The sequence below is a fragment of the Mobula birostris genome, chromosome 11 (assembly GCF_030028105.1).
Source record: "Mobula birostris isolate sMobBir1 chromosome 11, sMobBir1.hap1, whole genome shotgun sequence".
NCBI lineage: Eukaryota > Metazoa > Chordata > Chondrichthyes > Myliobatiformes > Myliobatidae > Mobula > Mobula birostris.
Genome location: NC_092380.1, coordinates 64340613 through 64364039, shown reverse-complemented (window position 1 = coordinate 64364039; position 23427 = coordinate 64340613). Strand labels below are relative to the sequence as shown.

The 23427-nt window shown below is 42.3% G+C and overlaps 1 protein-coding gene across 2 annotated transcripts in view; it reads right to left on the bottom strand.

Annotated features, from left to right (window-relative positions):
* fads2 (fatty acid desaturase 2) overlaps positions 1 to 14262 on the bottom strand; it is a 118873-nt gene extending 104611 nt beyond the window's left edge. The window contains exon 1 of one of the 2 annotated variants that reach the window (XM_072272402.1): positions 13803 to 14262. In XM_072272402.1, coding sequence (XP_072128503.1) covers positions 13803 to 14009 — 207 coding nt within the window. In that variant the 5' untranslated portion in view covers positions 14010 to 14262. The remainder of the gene's footprint in view (positions 1 to 13802) is intronic. The other variant, XM_072272401.1, reaches the window with a different exon arrangement.
* Between the last annotated feature and the right edge of the window lie 9165 nt (positions 14263 to 23427).

Here is a 23427-nt window from a genome sequence, read left to right as displayed (position 1 = left end):
AGAACAGTGCAGAGTATCCCTGTGGCCATTTCCCTCAATAACAAATATCCTGCTTTGGACACTGTGGGAGGGGTGACCTATCAGGGAAAGCCACAGCCACCAGGTCTCTGGGAACGTGAGAGGAGGAGTGCAGTGGTGCTAGGGGATTTTGTGGCTGTGAACAAAACTCCTGAAAGGTTTGTTGCCTCCCAGGTGCCAGGTCAAGGGATATCTCAAATTTTAAGGGGGAGGGTGAGCAGCTTAAAATTGTGGTACATATTGGTACTAATGACATAGGTAGGAAAGGGGATGAGGTACTGAAGAGAAAATATACTAAGTTAGGTAGGAAGCTGAAAAGCAGGACCTCAAAGGTGGTAATCTCTGGATCACTGCCTGTAGCATGCGCCCCTGATGGTAAGAATTGGATGCTTTGGCAGATGAATGTGTGGCTGAAGAACTGGTGTAGGTGCTGGGTTACAGTTTTGTGGATCACTGGGATCTCTTCTGGGGAAGATGTGACCCGAACAAAAGGGATGGGTTACACCTGAACTTGAGGAGCAGGTTTGCTAGACCTGTGGGGAGGTTTTAAACTAGTGTGGCAGAGGTATGACTCACAAGGGCAGGAATAGCTGTGTGCGTTGCAGGGTTTAAACGTTTCAAAAGGATCAGGGAGAGATGCAATAAGAGGTGGGGGAGTGCAATTGCAATCTGGGATAGTATTATAACTGCAGAAAGGGATGATGTCATGACAGGATCATTAGAATCAGGAAGGGAGTATTCGATAAACCCCCAATAGCAACAGAAATACTGAGGGGCAAATTGGCAGGCAGGCTTGGAAAGGCGCAAAAATAACAGGATTGTTGTCATGGGTGACTTCAACTTCTATAAAATTGATTGGCACCTCCTTAATGTAAAAAGATTAGATGGAGTGGATTTTGTTAGTATGTCCAGGAAGGATTCCTGACACATTATGTACACAGGCTGACTAGAAGAGAGGCCATACTGGATCTGGTATTAGACAATGAAACTGGTCAGGAGACAGATCTCTTGGTTGGTGAGTATTTTGGGACAGTGACCACAACTCCCTGACCTTCAATATAGCCTTTTTTTACAGGTAGAGCAGATGGTAAGGGGAAGTGTCTAATTGGTGGGGATGGGTGCAAATTAAGGTTTAGGAATCAAGGACCAGGCAGAGCTTGAGAGAGTTACAAAGTAATCAGAAGTTTATCACCACCAGGACTACACGTCATCTCTGAAGCGTCCTTCCTGTAGCTATCCAGCTTCTCAACAAAACTCACTCAGGTGTCCCTGCACAACACCCTTTAAATGGTCTTTCTTGCTGTGCTTGTTCTGTCGATAATTATTTAGTTTGTTCATATGTTCCACATTTATTGAAGTTTAGTTATTGACATTTGTGATAATTGTTGATTGCTCATGGCTGTTTGCATTATTGCCTTGCAAATTGTTGGTTGCTGTTGCGTTGTCTGTTATGATATTGTCCTGTGATTTATGTTTGGCGCCAAACTACAATCAGTTCTGAACGCAAACAACAGGAATTCTGCAGATGCTGGAAATTCAAGCAACACACATCAAAGTTGCTGGTGAACGCAGCAGGCCAGGCAGCATCTCTAGGAAGAGGTGCAGTCGACGTTTCAGGCCGAGACCCTTCATCAGGACTAACTGAAGGAAGAGTGAGTAAGAGATTTGAAAGTTGGAGGGGGAGGGGGAGATCCAAAATGATAGGAGAAGACAGGAGGGGGAGGGATGGAGCCAAGAGCTGGACAGGTGATTGGCAAAAGGGATACGAGAGGATCATGGGACAGGAGGTCCAGGAAGAAAGACGGGGGTGGGGAACCCAGAGGATGGGCAAGGGGTATATTCAGAGGGACAGAGGGAGAAAAAGGAGAGTGAGAGTGGCCTCCTCTACTGTAGCCAGAGAAAGCAGGATCTCCCAGTGGCCACACATTTTAATTCCACATCCCATTCCCATTCTGACATGTCTATCCACGGCCTCCTCTACTGTAAAGATGAAGCCACACTCAGGTTGGAGGAACAACACCTTATATTCCGTCTGGGTAGCCTCCAACCTGATGGCATGAACATCGACTTCTCTAACTTCCGCTAAGGCCCCACCTCCCCCTCGTACCCCATCTGTTACTTATTTTTATACACACTTTCTTTCTCTCACTGTCCTTTTTCTCCCTCTGTCCCTCTGAATATACCCCTTGCCCATCCTCTGGGTTCCCCCCCCTTGTCTTTCTTCCCAGACCTCCTGTCCCATGATCCTCTCGTATCCCTTTTGCCTATCACCTGTCCAGCTCTTGGCTCCATCCCTCCCCCTCCTGTCTTCTCCTATCATTTTGGATCTCCCCCTCCTCCTCCCACTTTCAAATCCCTTACTCACTCTTCCTTCAGTTAGTCCTGACGAAGGGTCTCAGCCTGAAACGTCGACTGCACCTCTTCCTAGAGGTGCTGCCTGGCCTGCTGCGTTCACCAGCAACTTTGATGTGTGTTGCTACAATCAGTTCTGGTATGTTTCATATACTGGCAATAAAGTGATTCTGAAAGACACTTAAAAATTGTTTTATAAGAGCTAGAAAGGGACATGAAAAGGTCTTGGTGAGTGGGATTCAGGAAAACCCCAAGATGTTCTACACACATGTGAAGTACAAGAGGATGGTTAAAGTGAAAGTAGAACCAATCAGGAATAAAGAAAATGTGCTGGAGTTGGAGGACGTAGAGGAGGTTCTTGATGAATACTTTGCTTTAGTATTCACCAATGAGAGGGACTTTGACAAATATGAGGTCAATGTAGTACAGGCTCATATGCTGGAACATGTTGATTTTAAGAAAGAGGATGTGCCAGGACTCTTGAAAAACATTGGGATAGATAGATCCCCAGGCTGGATGGAATAGATCCCTAGGCTGGATGGAATATACCTCCCGGCTACTACCAGAAGTGAGGGAGGAGATCTGCTGCAACTTTGGTGAGGTTCTTTATATCCTTACTGGCCACAGGAGTGCCACCAACAGACTGGAGTGTAGCAAATGATATTTCTTTTTTCAAGGAAGGTAATATGGATAACCATGGGAATTATAGACCAGCGAGTCTTATGTCGGTGATGGGCAAACTATTCCTGTTTCTTCGAGACAGGACTAACGGGCATTAGGAAAAAGTACAGTCTGATCAGTGATAGTCAATGTGGCTTTGTGAGGACCAGATCGTGTCTCACGAGCCTGATTTGAGGAAGTGGCAAACCAAACTGATGAAAGCAGAGCAGTAGATGTGGTGTATATGGATTTAAGTAAGGCCGTTGACAAGGTTCCCCATCATAGGCTCATTCAGAAAGTCTGGAGGAAATGGATCCATGGAAATTTGGCTGTGTGGATATAGAACTGGCTTGTCCGCAGAAGAGGGTGGTTGTAGATGCAACATATTCTGCTAGGAGTTTGGTGACCAGTGGTGTTCCACAGGGATCCATTCTGGGACCCTGCTCTTTGTGATTTTTTTCAATAATTTGGATGAGGAAGTGAAAGGGTCAGTTAGTATGTTTGCAGTTGACACAAAAGATGGTGGTGTTGTGGATAGATTAAAAGGTTGTTGTAGGTTATAAAGGGTCATTGATAGGATGCAGAGTTTGCTGAGAAGTACAGATAGAGTTCAAACCCAGAAGAGTGTGAAGTGGTTCATTTTGGAATGGAAAGTAAAATACATGGTTAATGGGAAGATTCTTAATAGTGTGAGAAACAGCGAGATCTTAAGGTCACGTCCACAGATTCTCAACGTTGCTGTGCAAGTTGATTGGGTGGTTAAAAAGGCAAATACTGTGTTGACTTCCATTAGTCAGGGGATTGAATTCAGGAGCCACGAGGTACTCTTGCAGCTCTATAAAAGTGGTTAGAGCACACTTGGAATATTGCCTTTCAGTTCTGGTCACCTCATTATAGAAACAATGTGGAAGCTTTAGAGAGGGTGCAGAGGAGATTTACCAGGATGCCACCTGGATTGGAGAGCACGTCTTATAAGGATAGGTTGAGTGAGCTAGGACTTTTCTCTTTGGAATGAAGGAGGATTAGAAGTGTACAAGCTGATAAGAGGCATTAGAGGCATAAATAGTGTGGACAACCAAGGATAATTTCCCACCCCAGGGCAGAAATAAGGTGGCATAACTTTTAAGGTGTCTGAAGGGAATTATAGGCAGGGGTGTCAATGGTAGAGTTCTTTTACACAGAGAGTAGTAGGTGCATAGAACACGTTGTCAGGGCTGGTGGCAGATGCAGATACATTCAGGACACTTAGACACTCTTGGATCAGTACATTAATTGCATGTCAAATTTAGCGTGATGTGGAAGAGAGTATTTAAAAGGGCCAGCACAACATTGTGAGCCGATGGGCCTGTACTGTTCTATGTTCCATGTTCTAATTGGCTGCTTTATTTCAATAGCCCAGACTTGGGCAGGGAAATCAAAAAAAAGGAAGTGTACAGATAATACAGCACATCACTGTAGTAAACAATTAATAGGATAGGAGCAGATCTCACAAGGAATAAAAAGACTCATGAAATCTATAAGCACAAGGATGCAAAGCAATGTTCCTGAAGGATAGGTCTTCAGGCTCTTCTACTCCTCCCTGACAGTTATACGAGAAGAGGGCATGTTCTGGATGGTGAGAGTCCTTAATGATGGATGGCACCTTCTTGAGGTACTCCCTTTGACGATGTCCTCAATGTGCCTGTGATGAAGCTGGCTGAGTCTACAGTCATCTGGAGCCTCTTGCAATCCTGTGCATTTGACGCTCCAAACCAGGCGGTGATGCAACTAGTCAGTACACTCTCCATCATACATCTATAGAAATTCACTAGAGTCTTTGGTGACATACCAAATCTCCGTAAGACCATAAGACACAGGAGCAGAATTAGGCCATTCAGCCCATCGAGTCTGTTCCACCATTCCATCATGACAGATCCCTGATCCCCACTCAACCCCATACACCTGGCTTCCCGCTATATCCTTTGATGCCCTGACCGATCAGGAAATGATCAACTTCAACCTTAAATATACGCATGACAGTCTGTGGCAGAGCATTCCACAGATTCAATACTCTCTGACTAAAAAAATCCTCCTTATCTCCATTTTAAAAAGTTGCCCCTCAAATTTGAGGCTGTGCCCTCTAGTTTCGTGCACCCTTACTATAAGGAACATCCTCTCCACATCCACCCTATCAGTAGGTTTCAATGAGATCCTCCCACATTCTTCTAAATTCCAGTCAGTACAGGCCCAAAGCTGCCAAGTGCTCCTCATATGATAACCCCTTCATTTGAGGAATCATCCTTGTGAACCTCCCCTGGACACTCTCCAATGACAAAACATCCTTTCTGAGATATGGGGCCCAAAACTGTTGACAATGCTCTAAGTCAGGGCATCAAAGGTAATGGTGAGAAGGCAGGTGTGTGGGGTTGAATGGGATCCGGGATCAGCCATGGTGGAATGGTGGAGCAAACTCAATGGGTTGAATGGCCTAATTCTGCTCTAATGTCTTATGGTCTTAATCACGGCCTGACTAGTGTCTTATAAAGACTCAGCATTATCTCCTTGCTTTTATATTCTATTCCCCTTGAAATAAATGCCAATATTGCAATTGCCTTCTTTACCACAGACTCAACCTTTAAACTAACCTTCTGGGAGTCTTGCACAATGACTCCTTAGGCCCCCTGCACCTCTGATGTTTGAACCTTCTCTCCATTTAGATAATAGTCCGCACCATTGTTCCTTTTACCAAAATATATTATCATTCATTTCCCAACACTGTATTCGATCTGCCACTTTTTTGGCCATTCTTCCAATTTGTCTAAGTCCTGCTGCAATTGCATTGCTTCCTCAGCACTACCTAACCCTCCACCTATCTTCATATCATCCCCAAACTTTACCACAAAGCCATCAATTCCATTATCCCAATCACTGATAAACAATGTGAATAAAGTAGCAGTCCCAATACTGACCCCTGAAGAACAGCACTAGTCATTGGCAGCCAACCAGAAAAGGCCCCTTTTATTCCAACTCACTGCCTCCTGTCATTCATCTGTCCATGCCAGTATCTTTCCTGTAACGCCATAGGATTTTATCTTGTTAAGCAGCCTCATGAGTGGCATGTTATCAAATACCTTCTGAAAATCCAAGTAAATGACATCTCCTCAAATTCATAAATAAGTTGAGCTGTAGTGTGCCCTTTTTTGTGATTAATCACTGTGTTGGTCCCAGTACATATCCTCTGAGATGTTAACACCCAGGAGGTTAAAGCTATTCACCTTTTTCACCCGAGGACTAGTGCATGTTCTCTTGACTTCCCCTTCCTGAAGTCTACGATCAATTCCTTGACTTGCTGGCACCCAGTGTGAAGTTGTTGTTGCAATACCACTCGATCAGCAGATCTATCTCACTCCTCATCACCATCTGAGATGTTAACACTGACAAGGTCATCTGTAAGGATCGTGTTTGAGTTGTGCTTAGCCACAGTCATGAGGGTAGAGAGAGTACAGAAGTGGCCTAAACACAGATCGCTGAGGTGCACCTGTGTGAATTGTCCGATGTCACCATGGATCCACACTGACCGTGGTATCCTGATGAGGAAGTCAAGGGAAATGAAGGATGTCTCTCCAAAGTCGCAGGATGAGTTAGTAAGAATGACTTAGAAAGTAATATGGCATACTTGGCTTTATAATTTGGCGACAGAAAAGTAAGTACATCATTCAAACCTGTAAGGCCTCCACTGGTGTACTGACCTGAACGCCTCACTCTATAAATCCCTGAAGAAGATTAAGAGAAGGTTTGGCCAAGAAGAGACAGAACTGGGAGTTGTTCTCTTAGCAAAGGAAGTTAACAAGAGATGTAAAAGTTATCAAAACTGTGAAGGCCATAACTGAGTCAGCACAGAGAACTTATTTCAGACAGAAAGTAAGTCAATAGGCAAAGATAATAGATTCAAAATGAACAATAAAACAAACTTGAGGGAAAATGTGAAAATTTTCCCCATAAACATAGCTGGCAAGACCAGGAAATCAGTGTTTGACAATGTGGTAAAATCAGGTTTCACAACACTCTTTACAATGCACCTGGACATGTATTTGAACAGGACTTGTCAGCAGAACCAAGGGATTTGAAGAATTGTTTCAGAATCAGCCATATTCAGAACTGCCAAATGGCCCCCTGTTGTAAGATTCCACTATTTTCTGAAAGGCATCATCCATACACTGTCTCAGCTGTAATAGACAGAGCAGGGGACAACTCAGCATAGAACAGAAACTTACTCAGCAACTGTGACACACTTACCCATGAATTTAACAAGAGCAGTTTCAAAACAAGATTTAAAAGGTCACTGAAAACTACATGGGTAATGACAACTTCATTCAGTTTGGGTAATTGCACCATGAGTCCAGAGCCAGGGACCCTACGTCATCACTTCATCTGAGGAGTAAGAGGAAAGGCTAAATGGCTTTTCAGTTAATGACTAGGTCAATTTCATTTGTCTGTAATTTAACAACCCAACTTCTCTTATAGTCAGCTGTATAATACCCAATGTGCTGTAGTTTCACGGATTAATACACCAGCCAAATGTATTTCACTGTAAATTTATGGGATGAAGTTGTCCACAATAAGATTCCAATCTAAAACAACATTAGAGCTTTCTGTAGAGAGTACCATCCACTGTAGATCATTCTGCTCTTTCGATAAATCCACTTGCAGATGATGAAAGGTAGCTGACTGAAAATTAGAATGTCACTGTAAAGTTCTGAAACAGTCTACTGAAATGTAGTCTCCATACTTTCATAGGGTAGAATGGAGTCTTATTCTATATATAATCCATATTTAACAGGTCCAGGAGTATTGTTGAGCAGAATAAAACAATTATATTTGGAGTGCACTTATAGTCTTAGAATCAATTCTATTTGACCATGTACTGGTCAGTGATGTGATGTGACAAAGTGCAGAAGAGGAATAACATGGGAGCAAATGGAGTGAGAAACAAAAGGAGTGCACAATTACTTGAAAGATAAAGATGTTGCCTTTGAATTTATCAAAGGAATACATGAACTATAAATACATTACAGTTTCCATGGTTACTGCCACAACTGCCCAACAGATTACAGAACACCGATGCAACAAAAAATAAAATTAAAACATCTAGTCTCCACTTCTGGAGCAGCAGATGTGACTAATAGAAATGCAACTACAGTTAAAAGATGGACTGACCGGCAGGAGGCAAAGAGTGGGAATAAAGAAGGCATTTCAGTTGGCTGCTGACGACTAGTGGTGTTCCACAGGGGTCGGTGTTGGGACTGCATCTCTTCACATTATTTGTTTGGCGGAATTGTGGTTAAGTTTGAGGATGATACAAAGATAAACGGGGGGGAGGGGAACAGATAGTGTAGAGGAAAGGCATCATCCATACACTAGGTCTGCAGATGGACCTAGACACACTGGGAGAATGGGCAAATGTGGCAGATGGAATACAATATAGGGAAGTGTATGGTCATGCACTTTGCTAAAAGGAATAAAGGCGTAACCTATTTTCTAAACAGGGAGAAAATTTAGAAATCAGAGACGCAAAGAGATTTGGGAGTCCTCATGCAGGAATCTCTAAAGGTTAACTTGCAGGTTTGAGTTGGTGGTAAGGAAGGCAAACACATTGTTAGCATTCATTTTGAGAGGACCAGAATATAAAAGCAAGGTGTGTAATATTGAGGCTTTATAAGACACTGGTGAGGCCTTACTTGGAGTATTATGAGCAGTTTTGGGCCCCTTATTTACAAAAGGATGTGCTGAAACTGGAGAGGGTTCAGAGGAGGTTTACGAAAATGATTCTGAGATTGAAAGGTATATCATATGAGGAGCATTAAATGGCTCTGGTCCTGTACTCACTGCAGTTTAGATGAAAGAGAGGATCTCATTTAAAGCTATCAAATATTGAAAGGCCTAGATAGAGTGTACATGGAATGGATGTTTCCTATAGTTGCAGAGTCCAGGATCAGAGGGAACAGCCTCGGAATACAAGATGCCCCTTCAGAATAGAGATGAGGATGAATTTGTTTAGCTAGAGGAATATGTTGTGGAATACATTGCCACAGATGCCTGTGGAGGCCATGTCATTGGGTGCATTTAAGGAGGAAGTTGATAGGTTCTTGATTAGTACGAGTGTCAAAGATTACATGGAGAAGGCAGGAGAATGGTTTGACAGGGATATAAATCAGTTATGATGGGATGGAGGAGCAGACTTGATGGGCTGAATGGCCTAATTCTGCTCCTTTGTCTTATGGTTACAGGGACTTACTTACTAACCGTTACGCCACTGGCATTTAGGGCAGCAATGAAGGGCCTCCATCTCTGGCGGTGTTCAGGGCTTCCTTCATCATGTCAGTAGCTTCCTCTCAGTTTTCACTACTGTCAGTCATGCCAGTTCTAGCTGGAGACTCAGCAATACCGTCACACTCAGATGCAGGATTCTTCATTGCTGTTTCCATAACAATTTTGTTTTATGAATCAGTGTTGTTAGTCCTGAGCTGAACCCCCAAACCTGGAGGACTGGTGGACCACCCTTAGTCTGGCCTCTACCCTTTGACCTGTTTAGCATGGGTGACCCTACAAGAGAAGCAAAGCATAAATCCCTCACCACAGCCAACATAGCTCTCTGGGTCATTGAGGCATGCAAATCTCCGAACCCTATGATAAGGTTGTGGTCCTCTTGGAGGGGTTACAGGTAGAAGGTAGGAGAATAGGGCAGAGTGCAACAATGATGAATGGCAGAACATACCCGATGGGCCCAATGGCCTAATTCTGTTCCTCCATCTTATGGTCTTACGGTTTTATGGAAAAGAAAGCATGAGCAGAGGAGGCAACTTGTGAATTGTTCAGGCAATTGGGTTACAGATTGAATCTAGAAGACAGATCCTTTGATGTGTTGTTTCACTGAGGAACACCTACAGCAAGAGCCAAATGCATATCAGTTTTCCAAAAATTTGAAAAGGATTTGAAATGCAGTGCTAACATGGTGAGTGATTAAGCAAAAATCATTACTCTTGATGAAAGTCCCAAGATAGATGACAATCCAATTGTTGGTATCCTTTGCATTCTATGAATAAGAGAATGAAATTGCAAGAGGTGCTGGAAAACCTGCATTGAATGTGTGTAGGTAATTGTCTCTTTTTCACTGTATGGATTGGCTAAGTTCCCAAAATTAGCGAGTCTGGACATCTATCTATATCTTTTGACTGAGGAATTATAATAAATAAAGTTAACTGCTTTTGCCAAATGCAAATAAAAACACTCTTGAAATGAACCAACAGTAGAATCTGACAAATCTAGTAGTACCCATGCTACACCTGAGATGACAGCATTACAAGGACACTTAATCATCCATCATATCTAAATAACTCAGTGGAATCTCTTCAATACAACCTACATTGATGCTAGAAAGTTTGTGAACCCTGTAGAATTTTCTCTATTTCTGCATAAATATGACCTAAAGAGTAATCAGATCTTCATGCAAGTCCTAAAACTAGATAGAGAACCCAATGAAATAAATAACACAAAAACCATATACTTGTTCATTTATTTATTGAGAAAAATTATCCAATATCAATGTATTTGTTGGAAAAAGTATGTGAACCTTTGCATTCAGTATTTGGTGTGACCCCCTTGTTCAGCAATAACTACAACCAAACATAACTGTTAATCAGTCCCACACAGGAAGAATTTTAGACTCTTCCTCCTTACAAAACTGCTTCATCTCTGGGATGTTGGTGGGCTTCCTTGCATGAACTGCTTGCTTCAGGTCCTTTTACAACTTTTCTATAGGATTAAGGTCAGGACTTTGACTTAGGCATTCCAAAACATTTTTTTTTCTTCTTAAACCATTCTGTTGTTGATTTAATCTTGTCTTTCGGATCATTGTCTTGCTGCATTAACCAATTCTATTAAGCTTCAGGTGATGGACTGCAACCCTGACATTCTCCTATAAAATGTCTTGATACAATTTTGAATTCATTGTTCCCTCAATGATTGCAAGCTGTCCAGGAGCTGAAGGAGCAAAGCAGCCCCAAACCATAATGCTCCTTCCACCATGCTTCACAGCTGGGATGAGGTTTTGGTGTTGGTCTGCAGTGCCCTTTTCCCTCCAAACATAGCAATGTACATTTCTGCCAAAAAGTTTAACTTTTGTCTCATCTGTCCACAGAACATTGTCCCAGGAGCATTGCAGAACATCCAGGTGGTCATTTGCAAACCTAGCCGTGCAGCAATGTTTTTTTTGGAGAACACCTCCTCGGTGTTCTTCCATGAACACAATTCTTGATCAACGTCTTCCTTATAATGAACACATGAACAGACACTTTAGCAAGTTCTAGGGACTTCTGTAGGTCTTTTGCTGTTACCCTTCATTCTTTATTACCTCCTTCCACATGGCACATTGTGCTTTTGGTGTTATCTTTGCAGGATGCCCACTCCTAGGGACAGCACCAACAGTACTGAGTTTCTTCCATTTGTAGACAATTTCTCTTACTGTGGACTAATGAATACTCAGGTCTTTAGAAATGCTTTTGTAGTCTTTTCCAGCTTCATGCATCTCTACAATTCTTCTAAAGTGCACTGAATGTTGTTTTGATCTTTCTTGAGAGGACCAGGCTTTGTCAGCAACTTGACTTTGTGTGTCTTTTTCATAGGGCCGCACACCTCTACAACCCACACCTCCAATCTCATCTCATTGACTGAAACTCCTGACTTCAAATAGCTTCTGTGGAAGGTAGTACTCCAGAGGTTCACATACTTTTTCCAATAAATACATGTAATATTGGATCATTTGTCTCAATAAATAAATGAACAAGTATAATTTCTTCCTGTTATTTATTTAATTGAGTTCTCTTTATCTAGTGTTAGGACTTGTGAAGATCTGATCACAATTTAGCAGAAAAATTTTATTTATGCAGAAAAAGAGAAAGTTCTATGGGGTTCACAAACTTTCTAGCACCACTGTATGTATATATACATACACAAGTACAACAACATTTCATTAGATCAGTTCATGAACACGGTTCCCTCTAAGCTGCGCAATTAGGCAGCCAATAGTAACTGAAATGCTCCCACACACATAGACGTTGTTGCCACGCAGCTGGAATTTTATTTTATATAATATTAACATAATTTTGAAATTATGCTAATGTAATTTTGAACAATATAATTGTGGAATACTGTGTAATTAATGTTGTATTAACAAATATAATCCATAAATTTTCTAAATAATAAATGTATCACAATATTTTAGAGCTTCAACATATTTACATTGTCATTGTTTCAAGTTACAACACTTAGAAATTGTAACAATAAAAACAGAATGGAAGCCTGTAGCTCATTGTTACTAAACTGCTGGCCTGCTGAATGCCAATGCCATCCAGTCAAAACGTTTTTTTTTGCCATTGTGCCAGTCAGTCATTTCGACTGCCTGACATTGTTTACGTGTTGTAACTTGTGGTTTGTGTTTAATGTGCATATTACAAACAAAAAAATCAAGTGCTACACAGTTTTCAGACCATGTAAAAGTTTCCTGCTCAGAGCAATGGTTGGTCCGCACAGCTGTTAAAAAACGAGGGAATATTGTATCATGAATATGGTATCCCAATCCTATGATGGCTGCTTTACCCATGAAGGAGGCAATCCGGTGCAATTCGAAGTTTCCCATGAATTAGCCAATCTCAAGATGTAACTATAAGTCAGAACTCAATAATCAATATTGTGCTAAAAGTCCAATCCATTAGATATTAGTTATATACCTGAAATATACTATCTCCCATAAATGAAGAGTCTGGTAATACACACAGTCTAAGTTCACATGAACCACGGACATCTGTGGAACTATGTTCCAGCAAAAATACAGCAATTTCAACAGGGGATGGGAATTGGACACAGTAAAAAGGTGGTTATGTGGAAGCAATTTGAAAATTTCAGATTATTAGCAATAATTTACTCCAGAGCAGCTTTAATTAAATTAATATATTATAATAGTAAAATAATAATTTTACCTGAATGAATTAAGTAGTACTTAATAGAGTCAAATATTGTCATAAGTAAAACAATTTCGGCTTTTTAATGTAACATGAAATGAGAGCGGTTTGGAGATTACATTCTAAATCAGAATTAATTTATCGGTGACGTTGATGGTGATACTGAACAATGTGACTGAAAACATCATCTTATCGTGTGGGATTCCTGGGTTTTTGAAGATTTTGAAGTGAATATTTTGAAGTGAATATTTTTGAAACTGCAAACAGCGAACCCATTCACGCGTTTTGTGAAAACCATAATGATCGCCTTGAAGATTATGCTTGATTGCATATTTTAAACGATCCCCTTTCCCGATTAAGTTCTGTTTTCACCAGGAGCATTTTAGTATTCACATGTAAACCTGGCTTGGTGTTGTAGCTCCGACAGCTCGCCCCTCAAAAGAACAAGCACGATGTCACAGCTTCATATGACCGAGAGTAACTCTGCATTCTTGAACTCAAGTAACCCCGGGCCCCTGCCAAAATCTGGTGCTCCGTGCCTTGTATTGAAAAAAAATTCAAACCTGTAAAGCAGCTTGCACTGATCTGGGGTTAAAAACACCAGAATTTTGGAAAGAACGCCAATAAATGTTGTTAGACTCAAACATTACAACAAAGAATTCTTGGGCCACAATATACCGGCACAAGTGGCAGAAAATGCATCCCTCCATGAATGGAACGCGTTTATTTGACACGCGTTCAGCTTCTCTTTAATACACATCGAGGCGATCTCCTTACCGTGGCGTCCTCTCCGGCATAGTGACTGATAACCCGTATCCCTCCCGGATGTTTTAGAGCCCAGTTGGTGATGTTGTATACCTTCCTATCAATCACTAGCCACTTGTCCGTCCTGCTATTGTGCTTCTGGATCTCTTCCCACGTGTAATGGGTTAGTTTTTTCTCGCATTCTCCCTCTTCTTCTCCTTGTTCTCCACCTTTCCCCATGCTAGCCTTTCTCTACTTGCTCCTTCACGTTAGTTTCTCTCTCTCTTTCTTTCTCTCACTCGCTCTCTCTCTCGCGCGCCTTTTCACACTCGCTCTCTCTTTCTTTCTCTCTCACACACTCGCTCTCTCTCTTTCTCTCCCACACTCGCTCTCTCTTTCTCTCCCACACACTCTCTCTCACTTTCCCTCCCTCCCCTCTCTCTCTCTTTACCTGTTATCTAAGCTCTAGCTCTTCATCTTATACTTCCAGCCCGCCCAGCAACATCCTACAAGAATTAACCATTAATACGATGCTGTATCCTAGGGTGATCAGCAGAGTTTTTGGACCAATCAAGTCGCTGTAACACTGCTGTCGTCGGCAGACATTGGTTCAGGCCTGATCTTTCGAACTAGTTGGGGGCTGATACTTATTTAAGAGTTTTCAAGTGAATCTCAATCCAACGAAATTGCGGCTGAAGCAGTTTTAGTAAAGTCCCTTTCCCGATTTGCACAAATTACTAGTCTTCCCAATTTTTAAAAATTTCTTCCTCCTTTGAGTCCGGCCACACGGGAACGCTTCATGGGCAGATTCTAATGCTACCGACTCGCTGCTCCGGGGCGCCATCAATTTGGATTGCTTCAACTCCGCGTTACAAACTGTAATTATATTTATGCTAATGCATACACCTCATGTTGAAGCTGAAATGCTCTTCCCAGCCTGAACTCTTTCCACATTGTCCGGAGGGAATCGAACTGTAACGGGCCAGCTCGCTGCGCAAATGCTCCGGAAAAATCCATTCAACGTTGACATTGTGATGATAGCATTCAAAAACGTTATCAAGTGATTTATTTTCATTGTTGCTACAATGAAACTCAACCGCAAACACGAGAAATTTTGCAGATGCTGGAAATTCAAGCAACACACATAAAAGTTGCTGGTGAACGCAGCAGGCCAGGCAGCATCTCTAGGAAGAGGTACAGTCGACGTTTCAGGCCGAGACCCTTCCTCTGAAACGTCGACTGTACCTCTTCCTAGAGATGCTACCTGGCCTGCTGCGTTCACCAGCAACTTTGATGTATGAAACTGAACTGTACTGTTTTCGAAACGCAAGAAGCAAAACTCCGCAGGTGTGGAGAGGAAACAAAATCAAAGTGCTGGAAATACTCAGTCGGCAGCTTCTGTGAAGGGAGGGGGCGGTGAGTTAGTATTTCAGAGCAATGGCCGTCCAATAATCAGAACTGGAATTCTGAGAAACCAAAATGGAGATGCTGGAACCTAAAATTAAAATGAAAATGCTGAAAGAACTCAGCCAGTCAGGCAGCTGAACTTCCTGGGGGTCCCTCACCTGAAACGTGAACTCTTTTCTGCTCCTGGAGATGCTGCTTGAATGGCTGAGCTCTTCAGGCATGTGTTTTTAAAAAAAAAATAATTGAGAACACAACCATACATTGCCCAGAGATAGAGCTGGAGAGGGATGTCACTGGAGACCATGGTTGCCTAGGTAGCATACTGCTTTCTGTGATGGCAATCAGACAGAAAAGAAACAAAAGAATGTGGGTGGAACCATGGAAATGGGTATTTGACAAAACATGCTGTGAATGCCCTGCCGATCAAACACTTGTTGCTACAGGCGAAGATTTCATGACTCAACTGGCCACCTCTAACATGAACAGGAAAAAAAAACATGGTTACCTGAAATTATGCAATTCATTCTCTCAAGCCAGGGCAGGAAGTGAAGTACCCTGAGCCTGCTTTGGGTATAGTGGAACCTGGCATGAAGTGGATGATTAGGTGGGAGGGGGTTTACAAAGGAGCCCCCCCACCCTGTCCACTTTCCACAGGGTACCACCAAATGCATCTTTAACTCCCCCAACTCTCCCCTCTCCACCTTCTGCATGGACTGTTCTCTCCATGATTCTGTTATCCATTCACCCCTCCCCACTGATTTCCCTCTCGGCACTTCTCCCTGCAAGCAGAGCAAGTGTTGCTCCTGCCTATTGGTCTCCTCCCTCACCACCATTCAGAGCCCCAAACAGTCCTTCCATTACTTCACCTGTAATTCTGTCGGGATCGTCTACTGCATCTGGTGCAGCCTCCTCTACATCAATGAGGCCCAACATAGATTGGGGGACCGCTTTGTTGAACACCTTCATTCCATACATAACAAGCAGGATATCACGGTGTCCAACCATTTTAATTCTTTTTCCCGTTCCTAGTCTGACATGTGGCCTCCTGTGGTGCCATGTTGAGGCCACTCTCAGGCTGGAGGAGCAACACCTCATATTTCATCGTGCTAGCCTCCAACCTTACAGATGAACATCAATTTCTATAACTTACAGTAATTTCTCCATCCCCACCTGATTTTTCATTCCCCATTCTGGCTCTTCTCTTACCCCTTCTCACGTCTATTACCTCTCTCTGGTTCCCCTCTTCCTTCCCTTTTTCCCATGGTCCATTCTCCTCTCCTATCAGATTCCTTCTTCGTCAGCTCTTTAAATTTTCCACCTGCCGGCTCCCAGCTTCTCACTTCATCCCTATTCCCTCACGCACATACCTTCCCCTTCACCTGGCATCACCTATCACCTTCCAGCTTGTACTGCTGCCCCACCCCCCACATTCTTATTCTGCCTTTTCCTCCCTTCCTTTCCATGATGAAGGGTCTCGTTCCTTTCCATAGACGCCGCCTGGTCCATCGAGTTCCTCCAGCATGTTGCGTTTGTTTCTCCATCTCAGCACTACTTACACTGAGTCCTAAAAGCATCGTCAGTGTGCCTTTTCATCCATCCAACAATCTCTTTGACCCCCTACCTCAGGCAGGGGGAACTATCGCATTAGGGCAAGAACTGTCAGGATGGGAAAGAGTTTCTTCCTCCAGGCCGTAAGACTACGGAGCTCCGGAGGAGGCCAGGAATTGGGGTTGAGGAGGAGAGAAAAAAAGGATCAGCCATGATTGAACGCAGAGCAGACTCAATAGGCCAGATGGTCGATTTCTGCTCCTATGTATAATGGTCTTATGTATGAATCTTATCATCTCGTTTCATCACATATCAAGCTCCAGTAGCATTATATTTTTACTTTTTAACTTGTATTGTATATGCACCTTATTATTTGTTAATTTATTTGTGGTAATATACCTTATGTGTTATTTGTGAGTTATGTGTACTGTGTTATGCACTTTGGTCTGGAGGGACAATGGAACATTGTTTCATTTGGCAGTATAAATATGTACAGGTGAATGACAATGAACTGAACTTCAATTTGCAGCGTCTCCTGTGTTTACATAAGGAGAGAACTGTTTGTGGGGGGTGGCAAAAGGGAATAAAGGTATGGACTAATTCCTTAATGGGTAGAAAATCCAGAAAGTCAGAGGTACAAAGGAACTTGGGAGTCCTCGTGCAGGATTCCCTAAAAGGTAACTTGCAGGTTGAGTAAGTGGTAAGGGAGGCAAATGCAATGTTAGCATTCATTTTCAGAGGACTGGAATACTAAAGTAAGGATATAATGCTAAGGCTATATAAGACATTGGTCAGAGCATATTTAGAGTATCATGAACAGTTTGCTCCCCTTATCTGAGAAAAGCTGTGCTGGCATTGGAGAGGGTCCAAAGGAGGTTCATGAGAATGATCCCAGGAATGAAAGGGTTAACATATGAGGAGCGCATGATGGCTCTGGGCGGGTTCTTGCTGGAGTTTTCAAGAATGACAGGGGGATCTCATTGAAACCTATTGAATATAGAGTGGATGTGAAGAGGATGTTTCCTATAGTGGGGGAGTTCAGGACCAGAGGGCACAACCTCAGAACAGAAGGACATCCATTTAGAACAGAGATGAGGAAAATTTTCTTTAGGCAGAGGGTGGTGAATCTCTGGATGGTTGTGCAGGACAAGTAATTGGGTATATTTAAGGTGGAGTTTGATAGGTTCTTCATTAATCAGGGTGTTAAAGGTTACAGGAAAGCAGGAGAATAGGGTTGAGAAGGATAATAAATCAGCCATGATGGAAATCTGGAGCAAACTCATTGGGCAGAATAGCCTAATTCTGCTCCTATGTCTTTTGGTCTTATAAGCAAGGAGTTGCAATCACATCTGTTGCACGGCTGAGATTAGAGCACATAGGGAGGTGGTCAGTGCCCAGACAGGAAACTAGTCTCCACAAGAGAAAGAAAGCTCATTTTCCAGGTTTGACAGTCTATAAATAATAGGGCTGTTGGTCCGCTCCACAGTCGCACTGCCACGTCTGTGACTGACAGTGAGCGGAAGATCGGTAGAAGGCCATGATACTTGCTGAGCCGAGCTGCAGCTCACAATGGCCTGGAAAGTGACCCACGGCTACAAATGTAGTGAGCAGCACAGAGCCATGAACAAACCACTTCCGGTCTCCTTGGTGCGTGGCTGCAGCCAGAGCAAGCGGAACATCCATATGAGGAAATAACCGCAGGCCGATTTCATAACATAATACAGCAACCTCTTATCGGCATCAACTTGAATTGCTAGTTGTTGCTTTAGATATATTTTAATGATAGGTGGCTGTATTTTAAATATTTCAATTGTTATCATTGTAATTCCACCACTACTAGTGAGTATCAGGTCACTAGTACTTGCTATCATCATTGGAACCTCTCTCCCCACCTTTTGGTGAATGTTCCTTATCCTTCTTGTTTTAAGTTTTTCATGATAAAATTTGTGTCATATAGTTTGACTTTACTTCTTGGGACCTTGGGAGTGATAAACTTCGTTGTCTGTCAAGCAATTTTCAACCCATGCTAATATATTGCTTCCAATACCTCCCCTTTAATGTTGTACTCTAAACTCAAAGCCATCTAAAAGTCCAAATGCACCCTGTGTCTGGTTTTCCCTTATCTAATCTATTGGAGTCATGGAATTGTAACAGCATAGAAATGAGCACCTGCGCTGCCGCATTAATGCCAACTCTTTGCCCATCTACATCATTCCCATTTGCTGAATTCACGCTGTATCTGAATTATGCCATTGCTCCAGAGAGAGTGCAGAAGAGATGCGCCAGTATGTTACACAGACTGGAGAACTTCAGTTATGGGGAGAGAGTGGATAGGCTGGGTTTTCTTTTGCCTGGAATAAAGGAGGATGAAGAATGACCTGATAGAGACATACAAAGTTACGAGGGGAGCAGGTGGAATAAGATAGGAATTGAACTGCTGGAGGAACTGACTCCACAAGCTATAGACTCACTTTCAGGGACTGTGCACATCTCATGTTCTCAATATTATTTATTTACTTTATATTATTTGCACAACTTGTCTTCTTTTGCACATTGGTTGTTTGTCAGTCTTTGTTATGTATAGTTTTTCATAACATATAGTTTTTTATATTGTATTTCTTTACTTTCCTGTAAATGCCTGCAAGAAAATGAATCTCGAGGTAGTATACAGTGGTATATATGTATTTAGATTAGATTATGAGAACACTCAGTCCTCGTTTATTGTCATTTAGAAATGCATGCATTAAAAAATGATACAATGTTCCTCCAGAATGATATCACAAAAAAAAGGGACAAACCAAGTCTAAAACTGACAAAACCACATAATTATAACATATAGTTACAACAGTGCAAAGCAATACCATAATTTGATAAAGAGCAGACCATGGGCACGGTAAAAAAAAGTCTCAAAGTCCCAATTGACTCATCATCTAACGCAGGCCACAGAAGGGACAAACTCCCCCTGCCATGAATCTCCAAGCGCCGACAAGTTGCCAATGCACTGGAAGCTCCCAACCGCAGCCGACCCTGAGTCCGTCTGAAAGCTTCGAGCCTCCGACCAGCCCCTCTGATACCGCCACTCTGAGCACCATCCTCTGCCGAGTACTTCGACCCCGCCCCGGCCGCCGAGCGACAAGCAAAGCCGAGGACTCACTGATAATAATTTTGATAATAAATTGACTTTGAACATAGAATTTAATGGGTCAGATAGCATCTGTAGAGGCAAGTAAACAATCATTGTTTCAAGTCATGAATGTTCATCTGGACTGAACCCAAAAAGGTCAACTGTCAATTTCTCTCTACCTGGTCCTTCCTGACTCACTGAGTTCCTCCGGAGGTGTGTTTATTTTGCTCCTGATTCCAACATCTGCAGTTTCCAGAGAGTAAAACTCTTTACAGAGTCAACATTTCAGATCAAAGATCTTTTGTGTGATAGTTCTGATAAAAAGTTCAGAACAATGTGTTGTAAGAGCCTGGGAAACGAGATTGAACTTCTACGTGGAGATGTGGCATACTTAGCTGATCTGTATGAAAAAATGAACATTCTAAATATAAAACCGCAGGGTGAGAATTTCAGTTTAATCCATGCAAAAAGTCAGTGCCCACTTTTATCAGAAAATTGGAAATATATAAGCAAAACATTGGGAAAAATATGTTCTCACAGTTTCCCTGGATGGAAAGTATGGCACTGTCTTTCACAGATGGTGATTTGCAAAAATACTGCTTACACCTGCAGTCACTGAAGAAGGATTTTCAGACTCAATTCAAGGATTTGAATGATCTGAAAATTCCAGACAGGGGAATTAACCCATTCCTTGGCAAGGTAGAAGAACAGGAAGAGAGCTTGCAAGAACAAATTGTCAAAATTCAGAATGACGAAGAAGCAAAAACACTTTTCAAAAATGTCATCTTTTGTTGTATGTGGCAACACTGTTATATGAAGTTTCCTGGTCTTTAAAGCAGAGCCAAACTGACTGCTTTTCATTGCATTTCCATCCTCTTACCCTGTTGAAAGAGGCTTCAGTGCAGTGAAACACATACTCACAAAAAACAGAAACTGCTTGAACAGTTACATACGGGTACTTAAGGCTTTTGTTGTCACAACTTTAATCAGACATTTCAACTCTTGCTAAAAATTGTCAAGCTCAAGGATCAGATTGATATCGAAGCTGCTGTACAGCGCAGAGGTATTGCATAAGCTAGGTTTAAAGACAAATAAAAATTTAAAGCAGAATAATTTTTCTCATGTTAGTATACGGTAGACATGTTTTACACTATGGGGGCACCGGAACGTATATTGTGCCTAAGAGGGGCATTGGCAAATATGAAGGTGCTTTAGGGGGGTGTTCAGTAAAAAAAAAGGATGGGAAATACTGGTTCTGAGGAATACAGAATTGATACAGGCGCATGTATTAGTATAGATGGGTAGGATGGTTAGCATAGATGTGACTGGCTGAAGGGCCTATTCTTATGCTGTAGAACTCTATGACTCTAATAAGAGATTGTTACAACTCATTCAGGATACAACAGTGAGAGAAATAAGAGGATGCACAATAACTTTAAAGCACCAGTCAATTTATTCAGTACTTGAGGAAACCGAAGCATACAATACTTATCTAACACAACACCAGCAGGACCCGAGTCTACCGCAGAGAGTCTCCGTTCCCTCTTCTGTAGCCGACACCGCTCACCATACATCTGGTGGTGAAGCCCCTCCGTAAGGTGAGGAGTGTTTGTGTTTGCCCTCAATTATACTCCTAGGAGGAAGGGATACCTTGCCCCTTGTCCAAACGAATTCTCCTTCTCCACAGGTTGCTGCCGCAACTGTGCCCTGGCAGTGTTCTGCTTGATTTCAGCAAGACAGGAGAGTTCCACTATATAGTAAATTTCACAGAGCAACCATTTAACTGTGTCCTGTGATTTGTGTCTTGAAATGTTTCAACGAGTTCAGCTTCCCCTCACCCAACTGAGCACAGAATGTTTGCCCACTGTTTGGCTTTCCACTTTATCCAACTGTACATTTCATCCCTCGAAATATCTGAGCAGCTCAGCACATCTACAAGCGCTAATACAAGTGCGTGACATTCGGCCCCCACAATTCCGAACGTGATCTTACATTTAGCTCAAGTACTTTTGTGTTCTTCTCTCTCTCTCTGGTTGTATGACAGTTCACACCACCCCTTAAACGGAACCCTTTAACAGTTCCATCAGTGGCTGTGGCTGACTTTTCTTAACAACTTCATTCCCCTTGGGGAGCTGGAACTGGTGCCCCCATGCCCGAGTGCATGGGGACTCGGGAGCAAACGTGTTCAATCGATAAGCATGTTCGTAAGTTTAGAGAAGGTATTAGTCAATGATGTGTCAGGAATCACTGTTGTTGTTGTGGCGAGGAGTAGCAGCGATGTCATAGCCATTTCTGCAATGTAGGAAAGTATCCTATCACTACCTTTCAGTCATTGGGTGTTAAAGGAATACTTTTTTCCTTCCTGACACTACCTAGCATGTATTACCAGGTCCACACACTACTACTGGCAGCATGCCACTCTATACCCACGGAGTGCATGTTCTGGATAGGCTCCTGCATTTCGTCAAGGCTTACTAACCATCCTCAGCTCTGCAGATGGGTCACTGCATGCTCCAACACCTTGGCCAATACTGCCTTCCTGGGCCCCTGCAATACTATGTCTATGTAATGGGATACAGAAGTGTTGGGTCAAGCAAGATCCCCTGCAAATCTCGAGCCATTATCCCAGGGCACAAGATTGAACTATGTACATATCACTGGGGAAGGAGGCAGGGAATTCCAGTCAATTGGGTCATTGATTAATTGGAGCAGCCTTATTTGGGACAACTCTTAAAGCACCAAACTAATGAAGAACATTAACAGGATTCCCTTCATTTATTTGCAACACTCTGCCACTTAAATTGGGTCAGGAGACTTGCTAATAGTGGTTGTAAGATGCTACACAGTACTTGGACTGAACAGTTTTTAAATAGCATCAGTTGTGTGTGTTTGTGTTCAAAAAGCAGTGATTGTTGTCACTAATCATTGCTGAGAAATAAGCAGTAAGACAATTTAGAACTGTTTTGCTCACTGTGGGTTCAAGCATTCAGATTTTGAGATGCCAGAAATGGCCAGGAGTAAAATTGAAACAATTCCACTACTTCAAGTTAGGAACTATGAAGAATTTGAAAGTGCTGACTATCATCTTTAATGTTACAATGAAAATGAAGATTTGGAGGATGTAAACATTCATAACATTGTATGAAGACCGTCCTTTATCTGTCCTAGGTGTCTGCCTGAATTTGTTCTTTGAGTACACTGGATGAATTCCTCTGTTGATAACTATTAGGAAATAATACATAGTTTTATAGTATTTTAGTACTCTTATTGGTGTTCTAATTTGTTCTGTATTTCATTTAAATACATAATTTGTTACTCAGTTTGTCTTTTTTATACCTTTTTAATTATTCCCATGAATCATAATCTAATTGAGGCAATCGCTTAGTTGGCCAAAATGTACTGGCCCTGATGTATCCCAAAAACAATCCATTGTATTGTCTCTCTGCACAAGTAATGGTGAATTAGTCTTGGGAGCCAGAACATAAAGGGATGGAGAAAAAGGCATTTGGCAGATCAATGACAGCATACCCATGTTTCCCTTCCTTCCCTCCGATGTCCTCCACTGTGGTACCATATCAG